Genomic DNA, 23,882 nt, shown 5'->3' on the forward strand with positions numbered 1-23,882 from the left:
GTACAAAGTTACAATATCTTGTATACAACTGGCAACTGGTTGCCAAAGTGCCAAAGGAATCTCTTGTAATTGTCTGTGTCCTCGTTAAAAAAAAAGAAGCCGTTGGCAAGCCGCCGCACGTGTTCTGCCCGCAGCGTACAGGAAGTGCCAGTCGGAGGACTTCCGGTGCGGGCGCGACGGCACGGGGCCGTGCCTGCCCAAGGAGAAGCGGTGCGACGGCTACTACGACTGCCGCAGCAAGCGCGACGAGGAGGGCTGCGGCTCGCTGGGCGGCGTGTCCTGCCCTCTGGACCAGTTCCGCTGCGCCAACGGCCAGCGCTGCGTCGACCTGGCCAAGAAGTGCAACCACCGCAACGACTGCTCGGACAACAGCGACGAGGAGAACTGCAGTAAGCCCGGCCTTCCTCCCCCCCCCCCTCTCTCTCTCTCTCTCTCTCTCTCTCTCCCCCCCCCCCCCCCCAACATTTCAGGGTGTCTTCAGGTCCAACACACAAAACTAACGGTTTATGTACCCTAACCGCATTCCCAGTGCACTGGTGTGATATCCGTGGCCGTTCTGTCCCCCGAATTGCGCGCATGCGCAGAGCTCACCTTTTTCGTTTATTTGGTCCAGATGGCGGACCCGCCAGTAAATGCCCGTCTACAATAGTCCGAACCTATAAGGGTGGTCCGTGTCCTTATCCTGATGTGAATTACGTCAATTGTCGCACGGAAAACAGCCCAGTCTACAATTGCGATTTATAAAGTACCGGTAGTCACCAGAGCGCCAAAATAATTTTTTTTTTTTACTGTAAATGTGTACGCAGCTAAGTTTTCAATGTTTAATTTACTTGTGAAATTTGTGGAAATTCAATCGTATTTATTTACATTCAAAAGTAAATGCTAATAATGTCCGTTATTTTCTTTTTACCTTTAGAAACGGGCACCGGAAACAGCATTTATCACGAATGTTCATTCTTCTATGCTACTAAAGGACACAGGATGAGACAAAAAGTTCAAGTTGACCCATTGTATTCGGACCAGGGAGATTCGGACCATCGCCCACACCGAGCATTACGTCAGAGAGTCACGTGGGCTAATCAGTGATCAGTGTCCGTCGGACACAGATTAGGACATTGCAATTGTAGACGGGCCTTAACTCGTATATTTAATGTCTGTTTTGTGATCATCGGGAGACGTACCAAGCGTGCTGGTGTTCCAAATGAAACATTATTTCAGTGAAACTATCCTGGAATACATTTTGTACACTTTAAAGGTCATAAGAAATAATCGCAACTTAACAAGTACTTGAGCAAATTATAACAACATTTAATTCGTGCGACGGTGCTGATATCTCTAGGATTTTGGCCGTAGTAATTGTATCGATAGTTGCGAAACGTCCGCTACAACGTTGTGAAAACAGTTACTAGCCTCACACAGGAGACCGTTTATTCAAACGGCCGCCGATCTGGGATACGGTTTGAATACGTTGTGGAATACAGCCCGCGAGTTAGGTTACGTTTGTGTCCCAACAAGACAGTGCTTATTCGCTACCTTACCCGAACGTCTTGGAATACCGCCTTGAAGGCCCTGTTGCACTGGCTTTTCCAATCAAGGTAAAACCAATGCAAATCACACACCTTACTGAGAACAAACTTGACAAAAAAAAATTATATACCTATATAAACTTATTTACCCTAAATCACTGTTCCCTGAAACAGTTGTCCACAAAAGCCTGATAAAAGTTACTCCATAACATTTTAAGGAAGGTGCCATTTCGCCCAAGCTTATAAAAAAAGGCACAATAATTGACAAATATTTCATAAAATCTTTTAATTAATTTTTTTTTTCTCTTTTGAGCACAGCGGCACTGCAAACCTTAAAACTACAACACTATCGACAATATTTGGGCGAAAATTTTTACTACTATTCAATTTTGCCTGCATTATAAATAAACACAATAAAAATATGACAAAGTAATTCTGGAAAGTAGCTAACATAATAATTATCGTGTTTTATCGCATAATCGTCGCACATTTTATACTAAAATCAGTTTGAAAAGTAGGGGTGCCACGTTTATTCGATTTTTTTTTGGCTAGGTTAAGTTATTCATAAAAACAAAACCCATTCATGGTAAGTACGTTTATTTAAAAAAAAAAAAAAGGAGAATACAAGAGCACGCCAAACAATTAAAATTAATAAGTCATGCAACAAAAATATTTCTTCAACTTTAAATAGAAAAACCAAATCTGTGACCCGAGTGCGAGCCTGAACTAACGCATAACTATCGTTGTAGTACACACTTTCACACTTACCACAAAAGAGTGCGGGCCATCAAAAGTAGTTGACTCGGCACTCGCCAGAGAGCGCGCGTTGCATGCAATCGGCGAGATATCGATATTCGACTAGTTGTGCGCGCTCTGTATGGGAAGCAACATAACCAAACATGAATGATGCCAACTAGCGCTGGCTACATTTTTATAAGCGGTACAACAACGAGGTGATGCAGACGAACGGGTAAAGGTTATAACGATTAAAAACGTCTTTAAAAGAATAATTACACATCAGACAACTTCGTATTTCCGTTAATTGAAAAAGTAAGTAAGTGGAAATGTCCGAATAAAAATATTAGATTTATACTTTAAAATACATCGTTTTATATGAAAAAAATGCCTATACAAAGAGCTTTTGAATCTAATAGCAGGACAAAAACCAACATGCGACGTTTACGGGAGAGGTTTTTTTTAATCCAAATTTTGACGACCTAAAATATCGGTGCGACAATATGTGATAGAACAGGGTACGTCGCTCAACACTAACAAAATTTACACTACTCTTTAAATGATATTTAAAAAAAGGGCACAAAAATTTATAACTTAAATAAATGTTTCTATTTAATAAAGTGAAATATAATAATAATTTTTTACACCTGCAATTGGGCTTCCGCCCGGTGGCAAGGAGTACCCACCCCCCAACTACCCTCTCTCTCTCTCTCCCCCCCCCCCCCCTCTGGTGCCTCCTTCGTAAGTCCTTCCCTCCTCCCACATCCACTGTCCTCCCCTCAAGCTCGTTCCACTCTCGCCTCGTCCTCACAAGGAATACCTGTCTTCCTCTCTCTGTCCATCTCCATTCTCTCTGAATCTTCCACTCATGATCCCTCCTTCCTCGATACAGCCCTCTGTGCAATGAAACCACCCATTTTAGCCGTATTCACTGTCCAAAAATACATTTTAGAGACAAAACTATGACACAAAATTTGTATTGACAAATGCCATGGCTCTTTAATGCTTTTCATAATCAGGCATTTTTAATAAATCATGACTGGTTTGTAAATGGCATGTTGACACCTGCAGCTCTGCATGCCCTTCGGCAGCACGGACAGGTAGACACTTATAGGGCTTTGAGCTGATGGGACTCAAGGGACTCAAGTGGACTTGCATTACACTTTCAGCTTCATTTTCCCACCATATAATGTTACGGTCACCACCAAAATATCATTAGATGCCCTATGCACGACAAGAAAACTGCGCACCAGTCCACAGCCTTGTGCTAGAAGCACCTATCTTCCCACTTCACAAACACAAATGCACCCTTGATTAGGTGAGCCCCTTAAGGGTGCTGAAATAAAACAGTAATGGCACAAAATCACCAAACTTTAGTTTTGCTCAGCCATTTGCTTACTTGAAAATTAATTTTACCTCACTTGAGTTTATAGTATCACAGTAAATATAGAGAGTTTGGAGACTCTCCACTTAAATCATTTTAAAATTATCTCTGTAAAAGGTTTTTAGCTTTTTAATCTAAACATTGGTACCTGCCTGCAGATAGTGCATATATTTAGTATTACATTTACTAGGTACCTTTTATGTAAACAAAGTTGAAAGAAAATTTTATTAAAAAGTTCTGAGAATGTTCTGACATTGATTCACCAGATAGGTATTTAATAACAAATTTTGCACATAGCCTACTCCATGGCAGTATTGCACTGTTGTCATGCAAAAAATAAAAAAAAGAGAGAGATAAAAATTATAACATGAACCCAATTTTCATTGTTATTTCTTATTTTACATTCTTGAATTTTTCCATTACAAATAGTTTAAAACTCCAGTGGTGTATATCCAAAAAAATCTTTATTAAATCAAAATTCCCCATTCCATGAATCATTTAAAGAAGGGAGGTATTTGATATAAACCATGAAAATACACTTCATACCTATAATTACATCTATTTTTAACATTTTTGATTTAAGTTTTTTTGGACTACAGACTTCTTGACGGAATGTGATGGGAGCCACATCTGTTATCTATCAGTACAAAAATTCTCTTTTGTTAGTGCAGACAGATCTTGCTTAGAGCAGTGCTGGTGTTTTTTGCTTTATTTCTAAGTCTTGATTACCATGGTGATCTTAGATCACTGAACACCATTGGCATCTTCAGCTTAGAATTTTCAGATGGGGATGTTGGGAGGGGAATGAGGATTTTGGGTGGTACGAAATACCTACAGTTAATGGAGAGTGAATTTTTGAAAATAAAAAGCAATTTAAAAGGCTTTTCAACACATATCTGACATCTTGAAATTTAATTATAGAGTAGAATATTTGTCCCTATCCCTACAGTTTATTTTTGTTCTAGGGGGCGCTCCCATAGGACCGCCACTGTGAAACATTTATTAACATGTGTCAAACACATTTGTCTGGTCCCCTTTCAACTACTTTAAGGTGCTGATTTTTTAAGTCCCCATAATTTTTCATTAACTTATAAGATATGAAAATTGTTATAAATTATAAAAAATGATTATGAATTTAAAAATTATTTTAAAGTGACCTATGTCAGGGTTTCCCAGCCGGTGGTACGCATACCATTAGTGGTACGAGGCAATGTTGTATGTAGGTGGTATGCAATCAAATGCTGTCAAGTTTAGTTCCATTAACCCTGATATTGAAAGTTTGATGATGGGCAAACAGCATAAAAGTATCCCACTAAATAAAATTATAGTTAAAAAAAAAAAAAAAAAAACTAAAAAAAATCTTGCTTTCATCCTTGAATAAACTAAAAATTAAAATAAATAATATTTAAATTTAAGTTTTTTGTCCAACAGCCAAATGATGCACCCCAACTCTGTATAACTAAAAACGTGGGGTGCTTGATAACATTTGTCTTAAATTTTCTATCACTAATTTAAGAATGTAGTCACTACGAAAATGAAAGAAGAGAGAACTCTGCGCTTTTACTTATACAGAGTTGTGGCACATTATTTGGCTGTTGGACAAAAAACTTAAATTTAAATTTAATTTTTAAATTTTTTAGTTAATTCTATGATAAAAGGGGTATTTTGATTTTTCTAAACTATAAGTTAATTTTATTCTTTTTAGTCTTAATATAAAATTAAAAAAAAACACATTGAATATGAGTATTTGAAACAAATTAAAAATACTAAATATGTGTGATTATAGTATTTATTTGTTACAAAATAATTTAAAATTTGTCATTAATGTTCATGTAATACAGTCATTTCAGCTAATGTATCAACATTACAGGGAACTTTACTTGTTATCTTAGAGCAATCAATTTGTTCTACTTGGAGACCATGACTTTACATGACTAAGAGCTACAGAAAGGTAGCAAGGAAGGTAATGGTAGCAAGGAGAAGCGATCCCAAATATACTACTGCATAATCTACAGCACAGCCTTGCATTTTATGCACTGTAGATGCCCAAATCAATATTAATGGCTCAAAATTAGGTTCTTTTGACCCTCTGAACCCCCCCCCCCCCCAAATTCCCCTACCCCAGCCATCATTCAACAACCTCTTAAACCTAAGTTCTTAAGTTATCAAAATATTGTATTATCAGAGGTTCTTAATGTGTATTCAAAATTTCAACACATTTGAACATTGAAAAGTGGTTAATAATTGAATGGAATGATTTTATTACATAGTTCATTCATACATACAGATGAAGCTAATAAAATCATGGTAAAAATAGTTGTTTTTTTATGAATCTTGATTGTTGGACTCAATATGAAATAATTGTCTAAAATTGTTTGTTTTTAATGGTGGTCAATGTGAATTAATGTCTATAATTATATTTTTCACAGTTATATGTCATACATATAATTGATATTTTGCAATAGACACTTTATTTTCCTAAAATTTAAAAAAATAACCATAGCTTATATATTAATATCTAAAACTAAAAGTTTAAGTAGGCTTAGTGCCCAGTGATTAGCTAACGTTTCTAAAAATGTCAATAGGTACGCAGTTGTTAAAACATCGGGAACCCCTGATTCATGGTAAATGGATCCATATCATGAAACGGCATACATTATTTTAGCCTTAACAACATTAAAGTAAATTTATAATCGTAGGCTATGTATCGTGTAATTTATTTCCAATAAAATGTATTATCATCCTTAGCTAAATGTATGTTTTGTTGATTTGGCTTGTTTGTGGCAGCCGGGTATGTGTTGTGTGTTCCGCAGACTTCCCCCCTTGCCACGTGGGCCAGTTCCGGTGCGCGAACGCGGTCTGCATCCCGGCCAGCTTCCACTGTGACGGCTACAAGGACTGCTTCGACAGCAGCGATGAGCAGAACTGCACGGCCATCGCCTGTCCCGAGAACAAGTTCCTGTGCCCGCGCGGCGGCCCGGGGGGCACCCCCAAGTGCATATCCCGCTCGCAGCTCTGCGATGCCAAGAAGGACTGCGAGGACTCGGCGGACGAGGAGACCGCGTGCTGTGAGTCGCCAGCGCACACACAGACTAGCTCATTAAGATGCACCAGAACTCTGGGGTGAGGAGGACGGCAGGGGCAGTAGAGTAGGGAAAGAGAATGCGCATCGGAGCGGCACAGCCGTAGAGATTGAAAAATCTCCTTGTGCGTGGGATTGCAGTACGGATTAAACTGTTGCCAGATTGATACTACCTGACATGTTATCATTTAAAGTCTCTTTTTGTATATCGTTGTTAATTATAACTTTAACATTTTTTAAAATATTTCTGTTTGTTGATTTTTGTTGAAGACCATAAAATAGTGTCTATTGAGACTATTATTACAGTTGTCATTTTGACAGAAAAAAATACATGTTAAACACCAATTATTGTTTAAAAAGAGAATCAATATGTATCCGTTAGATACTATAAATTAGGCATACAAGGAATACCATTAATTATGTGCTACAGTCAAACAGAGCAAAAATTTTTAATATTACATTATATAAAAGAATTTTAAATCAAGATGACATCTTAAAATTATGTCTTCTTAAAACTAAAAAATAAAATAAATAACTTTATTAGATGATGCTCTTAATGAAATACATAAGGAAAATTTGTTTTCAAAATTCCCATTCCAAAAATTAATTTCCAAATTCAATGTTTCAGATATGTTAAAAAAAAATTTCATTACGTTACAAGGTTGTGTCTAAAACCTTTGTCTTCTCTGGCATTTATCTGACAACAGAGAACACCTAAGAAAGGACAGTGCAAATAGCAGAGACTGTGCATTGGGAAGAGTAGATACATGCAGAAGAATCATTACGAAGATAGATGTTTTTAACAGTTGCTGAGATGGTGATACGGGGTATCCCTAGACTTAAAGGGCCATTGGACCATTTACTTTTGCAGGCCCAACTATTCTAGTGTTTGGTTAGGGAGGGGGAGGGGCAAGGGATGGCCTTGAGATAAAGGAGGTTTTGGGGGCCCTCCCCCAGAAAATGTGGAAAATAACTCTTAAAACCCTTTTTTAAGCCAATAAGAACTTAAATTTGACAAAGATATGAATAATTTATCTTAATAAATTTTAATTTTACAGGTAAATTATTAATAAAAGGAATGGCGCAAGGCCCTGGGCATATGCCCAACTTTCCCGCCCCTGCTGCAATATTTGGTTGTATAGGATCCGCAGGTTGTTTTCCAGCAAACTCTTCCATTGAACTGTGAAGCTCAACTTACAAGACGTTTGGCGTGAACTATACCATTGCGTAATATGGCTCGTTATTTTGTTACAAACTCTCACATATGCATGGAACCCCCACAAAATAGCCTTGCACACAAGTCATGCATAGGTGTTTGAGGTCAGAGCTCAAATTAAACTATCAAACTCAGGCACCTTATGTTAGTTTTATGAATATGTAATAGAATTGTGATTTAGTCATGTTGTCAAGATTTTACATGGTGGAGGAAGAGGAGAAATATTTTTGTTTGAGAATCATTTATTCGTGCTCGGTATGTGAAATTACACTACTCAAGCAAAGGGTGCCTCTAATACATAGAATTTTGGGAGAAAGAGGAGAGGGTTAATACAGATTGTTTACAGGTCATGAAATTCACAGAACTGGAGGAGAAAATTTGAAATTCATGTAAAAGTCCTGAAATAAATAGTAATTTTACTGGAATTCACGAAATTTTAATTTTAAGCAAACTTTTGCTAGCTCTTATTTTAATCTTTGATGCCTCAGTTAAACTTGTAGTGTACATTAGTATTAATTGTTGGAGGTTTTCGACTTAATCATCTGAAATGTTTTATCTTTCTTAACTTAAAAATCTGCTTGTTCCTATAAACAGTAGTAGATCTGTTCAGATTATGTGTAATTATGCTTGTTATATATAAACTTTATGTTATAATGTAAAAATGTTCTAACAAAATTTTGGTTAAAGTTCCAAAAAAAAAAAAAAAAAAGACCTGAAATTGTTTTACTAGGTATTTGAAGACATAATGATGTACAATTATATTCTCATATTCCCCCAACTTGCCCCCAGATAATGCAATGAATATAATTATTATTGCCTACTACTACATCTAATGATTTAAAACAGTTTACAGCAGTATTTTCAGTGATAAGTTCCAACTCACTAAAAAATAGTTTAAAGAATGTAATCTACGTATTTTACAGGTAGGTAACTGAAAGTAATTTCTCATTTGATCAGTCACAAGCAACATTTTTTTTTTTTTGGACTGTGAACTCATGTTTTGTTTGTAGCGACCACCAGTTGTCCGGCGCTGGGCTGTGAGTACAAGTGCCAGGCGTCGCTGAAGGGCGGCACCTGCTACTGCCCTGAAGGGCGGAAGGTAGCCAACGACAGCCGCTCCTGTGTCGGTGAGCACCTTCTCTTAACCCTAAGATTTCCTTCGCAGTATTGTCTCGGTTGCTAAGTTTCTCATTATTGTAAACGTATTTGTGTTCTTTTGGTGGTAAAAGATCATATTTAATAACGACTAGCCAAAAATCAATAGTACATGTTCCCCATTGGTTTTTATAATTTTTTTTTTTGAATTTGTGATTGAAATTTTTGTGTTTTTAATATTCATTATACTATAGGGTGTTAACATTCAAAGTTTTACAGCCAAATCTTAGTATGGTAGGAAGAATGTATGAAATTTCAGTTTAAGTTCAAATTGATCACTTGATCTAGAAGATTCCTCCTTCAAGTTTTCTAGTTTAACATTTAGGCTGTGTTCAAACTGATCAGATCATAATTCACTTGTCTTACACTTACCACACTCAAAAGAGAGTAATATCAAATATCTCAATAACAGTTTTATAAGGTCTGGGTTAAAATATTGTATTATGTTATGAAATTCATCACTGAAATTTTCCAAATGCTACTAAAAGTTCATCAATATATCAGTAATGAATTTTACTGAAATAATCAGAACTATAACTCGTATTTTATTACGGTAGTTATAAGCAGCGCATAAAACAGCCACAACTATTGAGGCTAACTGACATTTTCTGTATTTATTTTAATCGCCACTTGTAATTCATTAGTTCAAAATATGTTGCCAGTGTACACACACACACATTTTGACGTGACAACGTCTAATAAATCGATGAATGCCAGCTGCACGCACAAAGAAGTGTTCCGTTATGCACATTGTCCCGTTTTGCTGTGTCCCATTACACTCATTTTATATTGCTCTTTGCTTGCTAACCTGAACCTCCTAGCATTGCGACCGAGTCCATGGCGTAATTCTGTTTTCATGCATTTCAATGTAACATTTTCATTGCTCTTTGCTAATCCGTTCCGCCTAGCATTGCTGCAGAGTCCGTGGAGCAAATATATTATTTTTGACTGCATCTTGGTGTTGGGTAAGCCATTTTCCTTCACATCATCCTTGAAACACTCACATTCGTTTCCTACTTTTCCTATCATCGTCCTATCCTTAACAGAATAACACAGATTGGAAGAAATTAAATAGCAAACATGTATAAAAGTTATAGTTAAAATAATCTGTTCATTAAAGTAATAAGCATATTTGAATTAATGATAGTAAATAAAAGAAATTTATCAATTAAATTGTAGATTTCATTTCACTCCTTCTTTGTATCCATACAAAATAGTGATAATTCAATAAAAATGATTCAATTTTATTCATAAAAGTATGCAATCATTTCATCAATGTTTTGTTATGACATTGTCACGTTGAACTATCGTCCGTAAACCGACTTCACAGACAACCAATATTTTTTATTGTAAATATTATATCCAATATGGCATATTCATAATTTTCTGTTTTATAATTTTTTCAGTTACTCAGATGCAAAATTAAAGAAAACAAAATTCAAAAAATTAATTGTAATTTTTTTATACAATATTTGGTCATGTGATCACTTAGTTTACAAAATCTGCCGATTTGAACACTGCCTCAGTACAAAGGAACTCGGAGAAAGTTGCGAGGCTGCCGAGCGGCGGATGAGGAGTCGCCGAGATGCCTCAAATGTTCCCAGACAGGAACGAGTGCCTGGAGTGGGGGTTCTGCGACCAGACGTGCAAGAACACGTACGGCTCGTTCAGCTGCTCGTGCGCCCCGGGCTACCTGCTGAACGGCTCCCGCTGCCACGTCCCCAACCCCTCCGCCGCGCACCTCTTCTTCGCGTTCGACCACTCGGTGCTGCGCATCGACCCGGAGTCTAACCGCACGCAGCTTGTGGCCAACACGACGGCTGCGAGCGGGCTCGACTTCCACTACGAGTACAACATGCTCTTCTGGTCCGACGTCAAAACACACAAGGTTCGTTGCTGTTACTTGAATACTTATTCTTACGTATACCTACTTGGTTTACACTGTATTTCGCAGAGAAACCTCAAAAAATGGACAAAAAGTTTGAATGTGCAAACACACAGGAAAACAAGCCAAAATCAGCCAATGTCAGAGAATTCTGTGAAAAATATTAGTCAGAAAAATATCACATTACAGTGGGCTGACATTGGCAGACAAAACCAAAATGATACTTTGGTCGACACAGTGACAAACTGATTAATCCAATAATGATACTAAACAGATAATCCGGGCAACACAACAGTGACAGCACTGACAAGCACAACAGGCTTCCTAAGACATAATGGTTGTATGAGACTAAGCAAATATTCGGGACAACATAATGACGACAGCACAGAAAATCACAGTAGGCATTCTAAGATGAAAAAACCTGTGATATTTCGGAAACTGACATCTGCTCCTATCATCATGGTATTTAAAAAAAAAAAAATATTGTGATAAGCATCTATAAGGCGAGCGACTTGATTGGTGCCAGATTACAGAATGCATCAAACCATTTAATTCCATTTTAAATACCTTTCACTGAACGTACATTTGTGTGCCTATAGGTTCCACGTACCTGGGCACAAATTCGGTGTACAAGCTTCAGAAAAAAAACATGCTATTGTTAGGAACCTCTGACATTATCAGAGTAGGGTCTGTTCACAAAAAAGCATTTAAGAATATGCTAAGGGCAGATGATTAGTTCAGTGTCCAGATTTAGTTTTAAACTGAACTATAATAAGAGTAAAAATGGCTAAAACGTGAGTTTTTAGAATCAGTTTTAGACATGAAGTGCCTGATACAGATTTCTGAAAGCAATCAAAGACCTTTAATTACATCTTTATCAACATTTTCTGCTATATAATGTTATGGTTTCCGCTTAGATTTCATAGTTGCCCTATGCATGATGAGAAGACTGCGCGCTAGTTCACTGCTTTGGACTTAGACACCACGCTAGAAGCACCAGCAAGCCACACATTCATAATCTCGCTTTACCAACACAACCCTTGATTAGGGGGCCGCTTAATTCACTATCTTGCACAGCTATGTGTTCTTTGAATGCTTCTTGTGATGGGGAAGATTAATTTAATAATTTAAATCATTATTTTTTCCATACGCAATTTCACTTTGCGTCATAGAAAAAACCTGAAGAATGGCCAAAGATAGATAAATACAAAAATACACAGAAAATAAACCACAATGAGCCAGTGTAAAATGTTAAATGTTTAATAATGAAATATGTAATTGTCTTGTTTTCAGTGTGCTTGTGTATTCTTTTCCTTTTGCCATTTTTCAGGTTTTCTTTTTGACATACATCAGTTCAAACTAGCAATGATGTATGTCAAAAACAATTATTTAAATGCACATTTCTGGTTCCCTCGGCTTTTCTGTGATGAAACCCGCCGCTGTCGTGGCCGGTGAACGCGACTGTTCACTGCTGGCGTCCCTGCAGATCCACTCGCAGGCGCTCCTGGAGGAGAGGCCGGACCGGAAGCCCTCCTCGGACATCTCGCTGCCGGGCACGTGGTACCCGGGAGCCCTGGCGGTCGACCACGTGGGCGACAAGCTGTACGTCACGGACGCCATAGGCCAGAAGGTGGACGTGTTCGAGCTGGACGGCCGCAAGCACGCCATCGTCATGGGCAGCAACTTGACGAGCCCCTCGGACATCGCCCTGGACCCGACCATGGGGTGAGCATCCACGCTCACGACACGTACTTAAAAACACAATAATTATTATAAACACTCAACCATCAACATGAAACCAATTAAAGCTAATGTGAAAAATGAAGAATTTTTAAGAGAATCTGAAAATTATGGTATGATTACTAATGAGAGATAAATACTAAATTGGAGAGTTTGTTTGAATCTACAAACTCAAGCTTTTGAAAAAGAATATACTGCCAACTGGTCGGCAGAATTGTTTACAATTGGTAAAGTTTTCAATTATGATGTTTCAAGATACAAATTTAAAGGTAGGATTGTAGAAGAATAAAAGGTAGCTTTTATTAAAATGAAATTTTGTAAACTAATTATCCTGATGAGTATTTAATTGAAAAAGTATTAAAAATGATACAATCAAAAATTTATTAAAAATGTTTAGGTTTTTATGATTCTCTTAATTATTGGATTAATAAAACAGATATTTTAATAAATTTGAAGACTGTAGGGGCTGATTGAGACCAGTGTGAAATGCAAGGCTGCTTGGCACCTGCAGTAGTTTATCCTATGACAGAGTGCAAGTTTTTGTCTGGTTACTTTAATAGCATTTTTAGTTTGACAGATAAATTATCTTGCGGCATCGAGAGAAAAATTATCATAAATGTTCATTTGGATGTTTTGTTGTTCTAGTTCTGAGAGAAAAAAAGTAATTTATTTTAGTTAATGAAATGATTAGTGAGAAGTAACAGCCTAGTGTTACACATTCTCACAAAAATCTGTCATCATAAGTTCACTTGTTCATGGAATAGAGGTAGATCAAAATTTATCTAAATAACATATAAAAATATAGCTAAATAAATCTTACTGTCATATACTATATCCATTTAACATTTACCTCCTCTAAGATGCTGAAGAAAATTTAATATCTATTAAAATTAAAAAAAAAAAAACAATAAAAAAATAATAAAATATGTATATTGTCATTTAGTTATGAATTTATTTTAGCACTGATGTTTTTTCATCTTAAATTACAATTCACTTGAGGTGCATCGTCCAAGGGTTGGAGAATTTTGGAATTGTGTATGAACTGAAGTCAAAAGCCTTGATGTATTTATCTGTCTGTATTCTACAATCTAAAACATTTTTTAAAATAATTTTCAAATGACTGATGTTTATTGCAAATTATAGCTTCCACTTAGTAAATTTCTGCCATCTTAAATAAATATGTACATATGCGAAATACAGGATATGTAAGTAAGATTAATTTTATTTTTTTAAGCTGGAGTGTTAACTCCCAATAGTAATATCAACACTAGTGTGTCCTTTTGCATAATTTTACTCTGCATGAGACATAATTTTCCTTGGTGCTGGAGGGTGTTATGTCAGTTTTTGTTATAATTGGGATGCAGGTAGATTTCTGGTTGTCTGTTAAAACTTTTAAAAAAAAATTATTTTGAAAAATTATGGTTTTTTATTTGTTACTTTACTATTTTTAATGCACAGTAGCAGTTAGTGATAATTTTACTTTTAAGTTAGCCGTCTTACCTATACCTACAAAGTTTTTCCATTATATGGCTTGCAGAGTTTCTCAGGGATGAATCAATGCATTTGAATGTATGATTTGATAAATAAATAAATTACGGGATGAATAAATGGCGAGTTTATGAAAGAATGGATGGATTCTGAACAAATGAAAGAAAGAGAATACATGTAGTACTATTTTATGGAAGTTTGCATGTTTGGATATGGATTAAAGAGGATGAAAATTCAGTTTATAATGAACTGAAAAATAGAATGGTCATATATACTCATATGTTTTTACATGTTTGTAGTTTCCTGAGAATTTAAATCAAAGTTATTGAAAAAACAATTCTTTAAAAGCACACTAAGTTGTGTTTTGTGATGAGATGTAATATTTCAATAATAAATAAAGGATTAAAAAAATTTGTGGTGTAATTTTATACTATAACAAAACTATATGGTGCATTATTAACATTTTTTAAATTGTTCATGTTAACATAATGTTGCTTAAGAAACAAAACCACCTATGTGACAAAAATAAAATTTTTCAACACAATGTTGTTTTTGTTTAAGATTTATATATTTAATCAGTAGAAAGTGCTCAATAACACCAACTGCAAGATTCTAAATGCATGTGTTTCCATGAAGAAACAAAAACGAAATTTAAAAAGAAAGTCAGGGGTTTTTTGTTTCTTAAGCGCCGATAAGCTAAAAATATTGTTCCAGTTACTTGAAGCCAAGTATGTGTGTCTTCCTTGTTTAACAGCAACTTTACATTTCAGTTACATGTTTGTAGCAGACAGTAACCAGGTGTTGCGAGCCAACATGGATGGAACCCACGCGGTGGCCATCGTGTCTGAAGCGGCGTACAAAGCCTCTGGCATCGCCGTGGATTCCATTGCTCGCAGAGTGTTCTGGTGTGACTCGCTTTTGGATTACATCGAGACTGTCGATTACGACGGGAACAGCCGTGTGCTCGTTCTCAGAGGTGAGACGTTGATTGGTTTATTGCCTGAGATCATAAACTGGATGCACCGGGATTTGAACCTGGTTCCTCCCAAATATGAGTCCAGTGCACCCATAGAACAAGGAGGGAGATATAAAAGTGTGACTCTTACAGTGGAAACTGACGTTTTACGCTATCTGTTGAGTGGGCCCACAACTACTAGCAGAAAACTCGGGCGGTAGGTTCAAATTCAGAGTGTTAGCTTTACAATGATAATTTAATAACTTGATAACTAATTGCTTAGTTTAATAAATTTAAACTACAAAAAAAATACACTTAATACTTAAAAAAGGCATGTTCTATATAATTGAGTAGGAGATGCAGTATTTCCGGTATGCCACACCACAAAATATGTGGCCTCCAAAATAAAGTGAATAAATTTTTACTGGTTTGTTTGCCTGATAATAGTTAATGCATTACTTTTAATAATCAGTGTAGTTATATTAGTATGTATTATTTGAACTACCTAGCAGGTGGGCCCAAAAATACTTCAAAAACTAGTTCTCAGTCAGGGCAATTAGAGCTTCTTCTCCATGAATGCACCTAGCTCGGTGATCAGGCAGTATTGTACCAGAATTAAGCCAATTACATGATAAAATTATGGTATGCTTATTGAAGAAGTGAGAAATTATATAATGCATTTGTGTTGGGAAGATATTTTGGTAAGCCCTCCTGCCCACCCTTTCCTCCTCTCCCTTCTCCCCTTCGCCACCAATTTCCCCCTGCTGTTATCATTCACTATCGCTGTTGAAGATAACGATGTATGACATTATTGCCGACATTTTGGTTCCAATTTTTTTCTCCATGTACACATAGTGCCATGGATCGGTTTATGGTGAGATGTCAGACCGGGTTGTTAATGATTCGCCTGACATGCAGGTCAGCAGGTGCCCTCCCCGTCGCGCCTGACGCTGTTCGAGCACCGCATAATATGGTCGGACAGCACGAAGCAGGCGATCCTCAGCGTGGACAAGTTCGAGGGCGCCAACTCCATCAAGCAGCTGCAGCACTTCTCCAACATGAAGGACCCTCGTGCGGTCAAGGTGGTCCATGACCTGGTCCAGAAGAGAGGTGAGTGCTCCGGCTGCTGACCTCTGGGCTTCTTAAAATTATTTTGTGGTGAGGTAGGAACTTTTTTTTTTTAACTAAATATTCTCAAATCCAAATAAGTATTAAGAGTAGAAAAATATATACTTTTTTTTTTTACTTTTTTTTTGTGTTAGCCTAAGTCAATTTAAAACAAATACTTGTACATAATATTTCACAATAGTGGTTATAAATACACCATAACTTTAAAAGAAAGTTTCTTTTCAAATTTAAAAAAATAATAATTCCATTTTAAATATTTTCTCCCCAATCTAAACTTTAAAAGTTCTGTTGTTCCCTGAGCAAATTTTGAAATAAATTCGAGGGCATTAATCTATTGAAACAGAAATGTACACATTTATATTGTGCAACAGTGGCTCCTAACTTCAACTTTGATCATTTCACGAGGTGACATGCAACAGCTCCTGTACACTTCAAATACAAATCGGTATTCATCATTAAGAGGTGTAAGTTTTTGAAATGGAATTTAAATTGATTAATAAATTATTAATTTTGATGTTTGAAATTTTGAATAATTGCAATTTAAAAATTCCTCACCTGTTAATTTGTTAAATTGTGTGAATGTAATTTTCAAACTATTGACAATTTTAGAAATATTTTATTAATACTACTTTTACACACTAATCATATTTAGTATGTATGAAGTGTCATAACAAACTACATATTTTTACTACAGTAAAAGACATTAGACAAAAGAAAACTTGATTATTTTTCCTCTAAGATTAATTAAATATCAGCCAGTATTCACTTGTATGTCATATGTAGCTACAAAACTCATTTTTTAGAAGATAATAGGGTGGCTGTTGCTTCTTGACGCAGTTTTTTCAAATTTAATAAATAAGAAGAAATTATAAGTGAAGTTAAAATACATTACAGTTATATGTGAGTTACAGTTGGCAGGCTTTTTGGCATATATTTTGCCTCAAAATACTTCAATTAATAGCAGCATACTTTAATATTCATCTTCAGGGTATAAATTACTTGGTAGGCAATCCCACCCTAAAATTTGCAATATAAATGTTTCTTATATTCAAAAGTCAATTATATTTACATGTTTAGTGTCAATAATATTTAATTTCAAGAAGTGGGTATTAATTTTTATAATTTGTACCACAGAAGTGCTATAATGTCATGTATTCAACTTTAAAAAAGGTTGAAATAATGTTAAAAAATTAATGTTATACATAACATTCAGAAAACACACATAAACCTAACATGAACATCTTTAGTTCTGGCACACAAAAATCTGATATTGGTATATAAGCTTACTAGAATATATCAGTCATATTGTCAGCAGACCTATAATACTATTCAGGAATAAATTTCTGTTCTACTATATATTGTAAAACCTTTCAGTTTAAAGAAAGTGCTTGAAATAATTGTACAATCTGAAATGAACTTTAGTAACAAAAATTTTTAAAAAAGCCATACAGATAATTTTTTTCTGAATGTAATGTAGAACATGATATTTCTCACATTCTTTAAAGCTATTGCACATGTTATCAGGAGTTGACTATATATTGGATTTGGAGAGCTGCCTGTACCTTCTGCACTGTGGAAGAATGTGATCAAGCTGTGCGCGGTGGTGTTGAGAATACGTCGCGACGGTTGTCTGCCCTGTGTCCGCAGTGTCAAACCCGTGCAGGGGCAACAATGGCGGCTGCGACCACATGTGCATCGTGACCGCCGGGGAGGTGCCAGGGGTGCTGGCGTACCGCTGCGCATGCAGCATCGGCTACCGGCTCCTCAAGGACCTGAGGCACTGCGCCAGTGAGTCTGCTCCCCTTCAGGCTTGAGCTCCCTTTCAGGCCTGCGCTCCCTTTCAGGCCTGCGCTCCCCTTCAGACCTGCGCTCCCCTTCAGGCCTGAGCTCCCCTTCAGGCCTACGCTCCCCTTCAGGCCTGCGCTCCCCTTCAGACCTGCGCTCCCCTTCAGGCCTGCGCTCCCCTTCAGACCTTCACTCCCCTTCAGGCCTGCGCTCCCCTTCAGGCCTGAACTCCCCTTCAGACAATCAATCAAAGCTTTCTTTAACATTCCATTTTACTTACCCTGAAAATTTAGTATTTTCAGGGCCCTGGCTGTTTTCTTTTGTGAGGCAGAACTTCCATGAAGGGAGGTCCAGAAGCACTCAACTAAAAAATTTGAATTTATTTTTTTTTAAACAAATTTTATTTTATCCCAACCTTTTAAAGTTCTATATAATTTTGATAATTTATCTTTGAGGGCTAGTTTTATAAATGTTAATGATAAAAGTTTGGTGAAAATGTTTAAAATAAGTCAATAAAATCTTTGAAGTTTTTTCTAATACATAATCATGAAAACTCAGTTGAAATCAAAAGCAAAAGGTGTTGACAGTGCTTTAAATTACATGTAAATAACAGCTTGATTCTTCCTCTTTCCATTAACGTACATATTTTTCACAGAAACCCATATAAAGAAGGAAAATAAAAATTAAAAGGGCCGGCACGGGGCCCTGGGTGGTGGCCTCATCCTGGACTCGCCCCTGGTGATCAAAAGCTTTGCGTCTAATGTGAAGTTTCACATTTGTTGCTAAGCTTTAAATAATTAGAATATGCTCGGGTTATTTTTGAAAAATACTAACGATCAAACTCTGTTTTAATTGCACGAGGCAGTAAAATCTTTTTAAAGTTTTTTCTGATATGCAATCATGAAAAGCCTTAATTGTAATCAAAAGGTATTGACCAGCACTTAAAATCAAATGCTAGTTACAATTTAATTATTCTTTCCCCTATGAATTTTCATTATGCTTCACGGAAAACTAGACAAAAAAGGAAAACGAAACTAAAAAAGGCAGGCATGGGGCCCTGCTAGGCGCGGGGCCCTGCTAGGCACGGGGCCCTGGGTGGTTTCCTGGCTCGCCCGCCCCTCGAGCCACCCCTGGTAATTCCCGATTCTGCTTCACACATTTATTTCTTCTGTGCTCCATGCTCACTTAATTACCCTTGTCGTCTCTAATGACTTAATGACTGCGATGTAAATCATGATTAGCCTTAATTTATCCACACCCACCACAGACATAAACACAGAAAAATAACCATGAAATGTTTCATAAATGTAGAATTTTGAACATTTTCGACATCAATTGTAAATAAATTTTAAATTATAAAATACAAAGTTCTTAAACCTAATATTTTTGTTCACTCTTCTTTTCTCTTTTTTATTAAAATTACCATGATGAAATTTCCATCATGAAACCTTTCTACTTGCTGGCAACCCTGAATTTTCCTTTTATTTACACTACATTTACAGTATACTCTGTAATATTTAAGCTGATCTGAAACAAATTGTCAGCTCTAAAGACAATGCAGTTCACTTGTATCATCATCATCTTATTAATGCTGATCCTTCCTAGGGGAGTATAAACATGTTTCCATTGTCTTAAAAGCAGACTAATGCTAACAAATATTTAAGTATCACATTGAGAATTTTGCGGAAACTTAAATGTTATGCTTAACATTGTTCTGTTTTCTCAATTATACAGGTTTGAGGTATAAAATTTTAATTTTCATCTAATTCTGTGCACCATCATAGTGTTTTTATTGATTTAATTCTATTAGATAGTAGTAATATTCATTTTTTTTATTACCATACATAAATATAGTTTGGTTTAAACTTTTATCATCACCAGTTTATAATTTGAGCAGAGTAAGCTATGATCAGAAATAAAATAGGGTAAAAGTGTTAATTGTTTTTTTTTATTCATTCTGGTTTACAGTCCATTACCTACATAAATTGCTTGATTTTTCTTCCAGGAATTGAAGAGTTCCTTATGTATTCCCAGCAGAGGTTTATAAAGGGTCGAGTGCTGGACCCAGTAATTGAAGGTTTCAGTGATGCAATGCTGCCAGTAGTTGCCAGGCGTGCCAGATTTGTTGGTCTGGATTTTGACAGCAAGAATTACTACGTCTACTATTCTGATGTCCTGCAAGATGTAATCTACAGGATATACAGAAATGGAACAGGTAAATTCTAGTTTGAAACCCTTTGAAAAAAAATTTTAATATTTAACATTTTTAATCCCTAATTTTATGCATCTTAAAATTTCTTAGAAATTAAAACAGTTTGGAAGAACATGAATGTGGGATACCTAATATGTTCTGTTCACTTCATTGTTTGCGTGCAGGTCGGGAGATTGTCTTGGCTTCACAAAACGAAGGTGTGGAAGGACTAGCAGTGGACTGGGCTTCTCAGAATTTGTACTACATTGACAGCCGCAAGGGAACTCTCAATGTGCTCAGCACGAGAAACGTCACACACAGAAGAACTCTCCTGAAAAATTTAAAGAGGCCCAGAGCTATTGTGGTGCATCCAAATAAAGGGTAAGGAACATTTTATACAAAAAAAATGTGATGCTGTTGTTTCAACGTTACTCTGTGTGAAAGTTGTATTGTGAAACCTCTTTAACTCAAGGGCTTATTTAGTGGAGTGGCATCATAATATGTTGATTGGACATCAAGCCAATACTAGTAAAAACTGTATTCCAACAATTTTATTTACTAAAAGCTTTTAAAATTTAAAGTGAATGACAAATATACAGGCATGCAACTAAATAACTAGGTTAATTCTGATGCTACCTTTAAAAAATAATGATGTAATTTGATGTGGGCAGATAATTTTGTTCATAGTATTTTTTTAATAGCTCAATAGCTACTTTAATAATTTAGTGTTCTTCCATTGCATGGGTTTTGATTGCAAAGTAGATATAGGTTTTTTCACTGTTCTACAAAATATATTACAAATGCTTACCTAGAAATGCCTTCTAAATAATACATTTCACCTTAAATTATTATTTGTGTAATAAAGTGAGCATTTTTGTTGATTAGTTTGGATAAAAAATAAATTTAAAAATAAAATTATATTTTCAAATCAATTTTACATTAACTTGGTTAAAACAAATTTCATAACTGCAAAGTATCAAAATTATTCCCTCTTCATCTCCTTCAAGTTTGCTGTAGGCACTACCCTTACAGTACACAATGTTTCTGATGAATTTACGAGATTTAACTTGATATTACTGATACTTTGTATCATTTATACAACACTACAGAAAAGTGTGTGAAACTTTTCTAAGTACTGTTATGCTTAATATTTCTTGTTGAAATTTTGAGTATCAAAATTACCTTTCAGCTAATTTTTACTGATTTAACATAAACTTTCTAAAATATTGTAAAATTTCTGCAACATTAAAGGAATAAGTATAAAGCTTTTGAACTATGTTAACACTGTTTTGCCTATTAATGTTTCTTTCAGAAGTGTAGATTTCAAAATTGTGTTTGATCTGATCTTTGTAGATTTAATTTAACAAAACTGAAACATTGTAATGTTTCAGCAAACATTACAGAAATGAGATGTATAGGTACTCCCTTGTGCCTAATAACTATTTGGGAAGAATCGAGCGCCGATACATATTACGTTCGAGCTGATCTGTGTTGATTTTGGTCGCAGCTACGTATTCTTCTCTGAGTGGGACCGGCCAGCGAACATCAGCCGCGCCCACACGGATGGATCCAACCTGCTCGTGTTCCGCAACGTGACGCTGGGCTGGCCCAACGGCCTCTCCGTGGACTTCCAGATGGACCGGCTGTACTGGTGCGATGCCCTGCTTGACCACGTCCAGCACTCCAACCTGGACGGCACAGACGTCCGCACCGTCAACTCCCGGCTCATCCGGCACCCCTTCTCCATCGTCATACACGACGGTGAGCTTTACTGCACGTGGAGTTACGAGGCACCGTCTGTTGTTGTATCGTTTACATGTATGCCCTGTTGTGCCAGATACAATAACCAATACAAAACCGATACAATACGTTTTTAAATAAACACAGGGCAAGTCTCCAGAAATTCAATATTTCTAAGTTATAAGTTAGCATTTAATAAAATTCTTATCAAAAGGAGTTTTAGTAATAGAAAAAAAAGTATTTTATTGCATAAAATTAAAATAAGTGCATAGCACAAAACAATTTATGCCTTCGACTAATTAACAATCACAACATTCAAGCATCACATTAAATTACAGAAAAATTGGGAGTAAAAGTTGCCCATATGGGACTAGACAGGTAAATAGAAAATTCGGGTGACACCTTAATGGATGAAATTGTACGTTTTTTTCACGTGTATCAGTTTTTTTTATGTACCAGTTGGAAACGATTACATCGTAAATTCAGAAAACCTGGGAATGTCGGCGAATACCGATACTAAAACCATTGCGTCAGTACATCACTATTTCTGATAATGCAATTTTTAACATTTTTTAAGCCATTAAAATGAGGAAATTATTATTTACTTATAGTCAGATCTGTACATAATTCTAACTTTTATATTAATTTGTCAGTAATACTCTTAGCAAAAAAAAAAGTTTCCTTCTTGTGTACAAATCATAAAAATATATTTACAGCTGCAAAGCTTTCAAGTTGATATTTTCCTTTGGGTTCAGGTAGATAACAGACAGACAACACCTGAGTTGAGAGTGGCACAAGGACAGGCAGTGGACAGTGAGTGCGGCGTGTGCAGAGTGGATGTACATCACGGACTGGCGGCTGGACGCCATCATCAAGCTGCACAAGCTGACGGGCGGCCGGGAGGAGGTGCTGCTCCGCGAGCCGCAGACCAACCGGCTGTACGGGGTGAAGGTGTTCAGCAGCCGCGTCCAGACCATCGACCCCGGCCACCCCTGCGCCATCAACAACGGCGGCTGCGAGAAGCTGTGCTTCGCCGTGCCCGCCAACCGCTCGTCGCAGCTGGAGGTGCGAGCGCGCCACACTGTCGGCGGTATTTCCTGTCAAACTCTGTTAACGTGGAGTCTGACACGCCACGTTGATTTTTTCCATTTTATCATCATTATTATTAATGACTAATGAGGGCTATTTATATAAATTTAAAACTTTATGTCTCTTGCATTCATTGTTCTGCCACAAATATTTTTTAACAGATATTTACTAAGGGAGGAATCGTAGATGTTCGGGAAATGTTAACGAATCACGGAATCAGCACCGTCTTGTTGTGGTACAACCGTAACCCTGATTTGCGAGCCGTATTCCAGAACGTGTCCAAACCGAATTCCATTAGGGAATGAATCGATTCGGCAACCGTTCTAATAAACGGTGGACTGCGCAAGGCTAGAAACTTGTTCCATGACATTCTAGGAGACATTTTGCAAACATGGATACAATTGTTACTGCAAAAATTCTGCAGATAGCAGCAGAATTGCACAAATTAAATGGTCTTGTTCTAAATTTCTCAAGAACGTTTTAAGTAGCAATTATTTCTTTTTATGACCACTAAATTCTACAAAATGTGTTCCAGGATAGTTTTGCTACCATAAAGTTTCATTTGGCACACCAATAGTTTTGGTACGTTCCCCAATATTCACGAAATTGAATTATATACGAGTTAATGGCGCCAGACGTGGGTCTGCCATGTGGAGGAAATCAACAAATAAATTAACTCTGCGATTGCGTGGAATTAGGGCAACAGATAGGTAACGGATGGCACACCAAATGCTGTTCCCTAAAAATAAAGTATTGTGTCCTATCATGCACTATGAATACAGT

General features: G+C 36.5%; 1 protein-coding gene across 1 annotated transcript in view; it reads left to right on the forward strand.

Moving 5' to 3' along the window:
* LOC134541232 (low-density lipoprotein receptor-related protein 2) overlaps positions 1–23,882 on the forward strand; it is a 574,163-nt gene that overhangs the window by 414,070 nt on the left and 136,211 nt on the right. Inside the window, exons 4-15 of the mRNA XM_063384501.1 lie at positions 135–389; positions 6,459–6,713; positions 8,954–9,070; positions 10,703–10,986; positions 12,470–12,708; positions 14,982–15,187; positions 16,085–16,276; positions 17,942–18,082; positions 20,085–20,294; positions 20,456–20,651; positions 21,778–22,031; positions 22,843–23,075. Coding sequence (XP_063240571.1) covers positions 135–389; positions 6,459–6,713; positions 8,954–9,070; positions 10,703–10,986; positions 12,470–12,708; positions 14,982–15,187; positions 16,085–16,276; positions 17,942–18,082; positions 20,085–20,294; positions 20,456–20,651; positions 21,778–22,031; positions 22,843–23,075 — 2,582 coding nt within the window. The remainder of the gene's footprint in view (positions 1–134; positions 390–6,458; positions 6,714–8,953; positions 9,071–10,702; positions 10,987–12,469; positions 12,709–14,981; positions 15,188–16,084; positions 16,277–17,941; positions 18,083–20,084; positions 20,295–20,455; positions 20,652–21,777; positions 22,032–22,842; positions 23,076–23,882) is intronic.

Source organism: Bacillus rossius, chromosome 1 (assembly GCF_032445375.1).
Source record: "Bacillus rossius redtenbacheri isolate Brsri chromosome 1, Brsri_v3, whole genome shotgun sequence".
NCBI lineage: Eukaryota > Metazoa > Arthropoda > Insecta > Phasmatodea > Bacillidae > Bacillus > Bacillus rossius.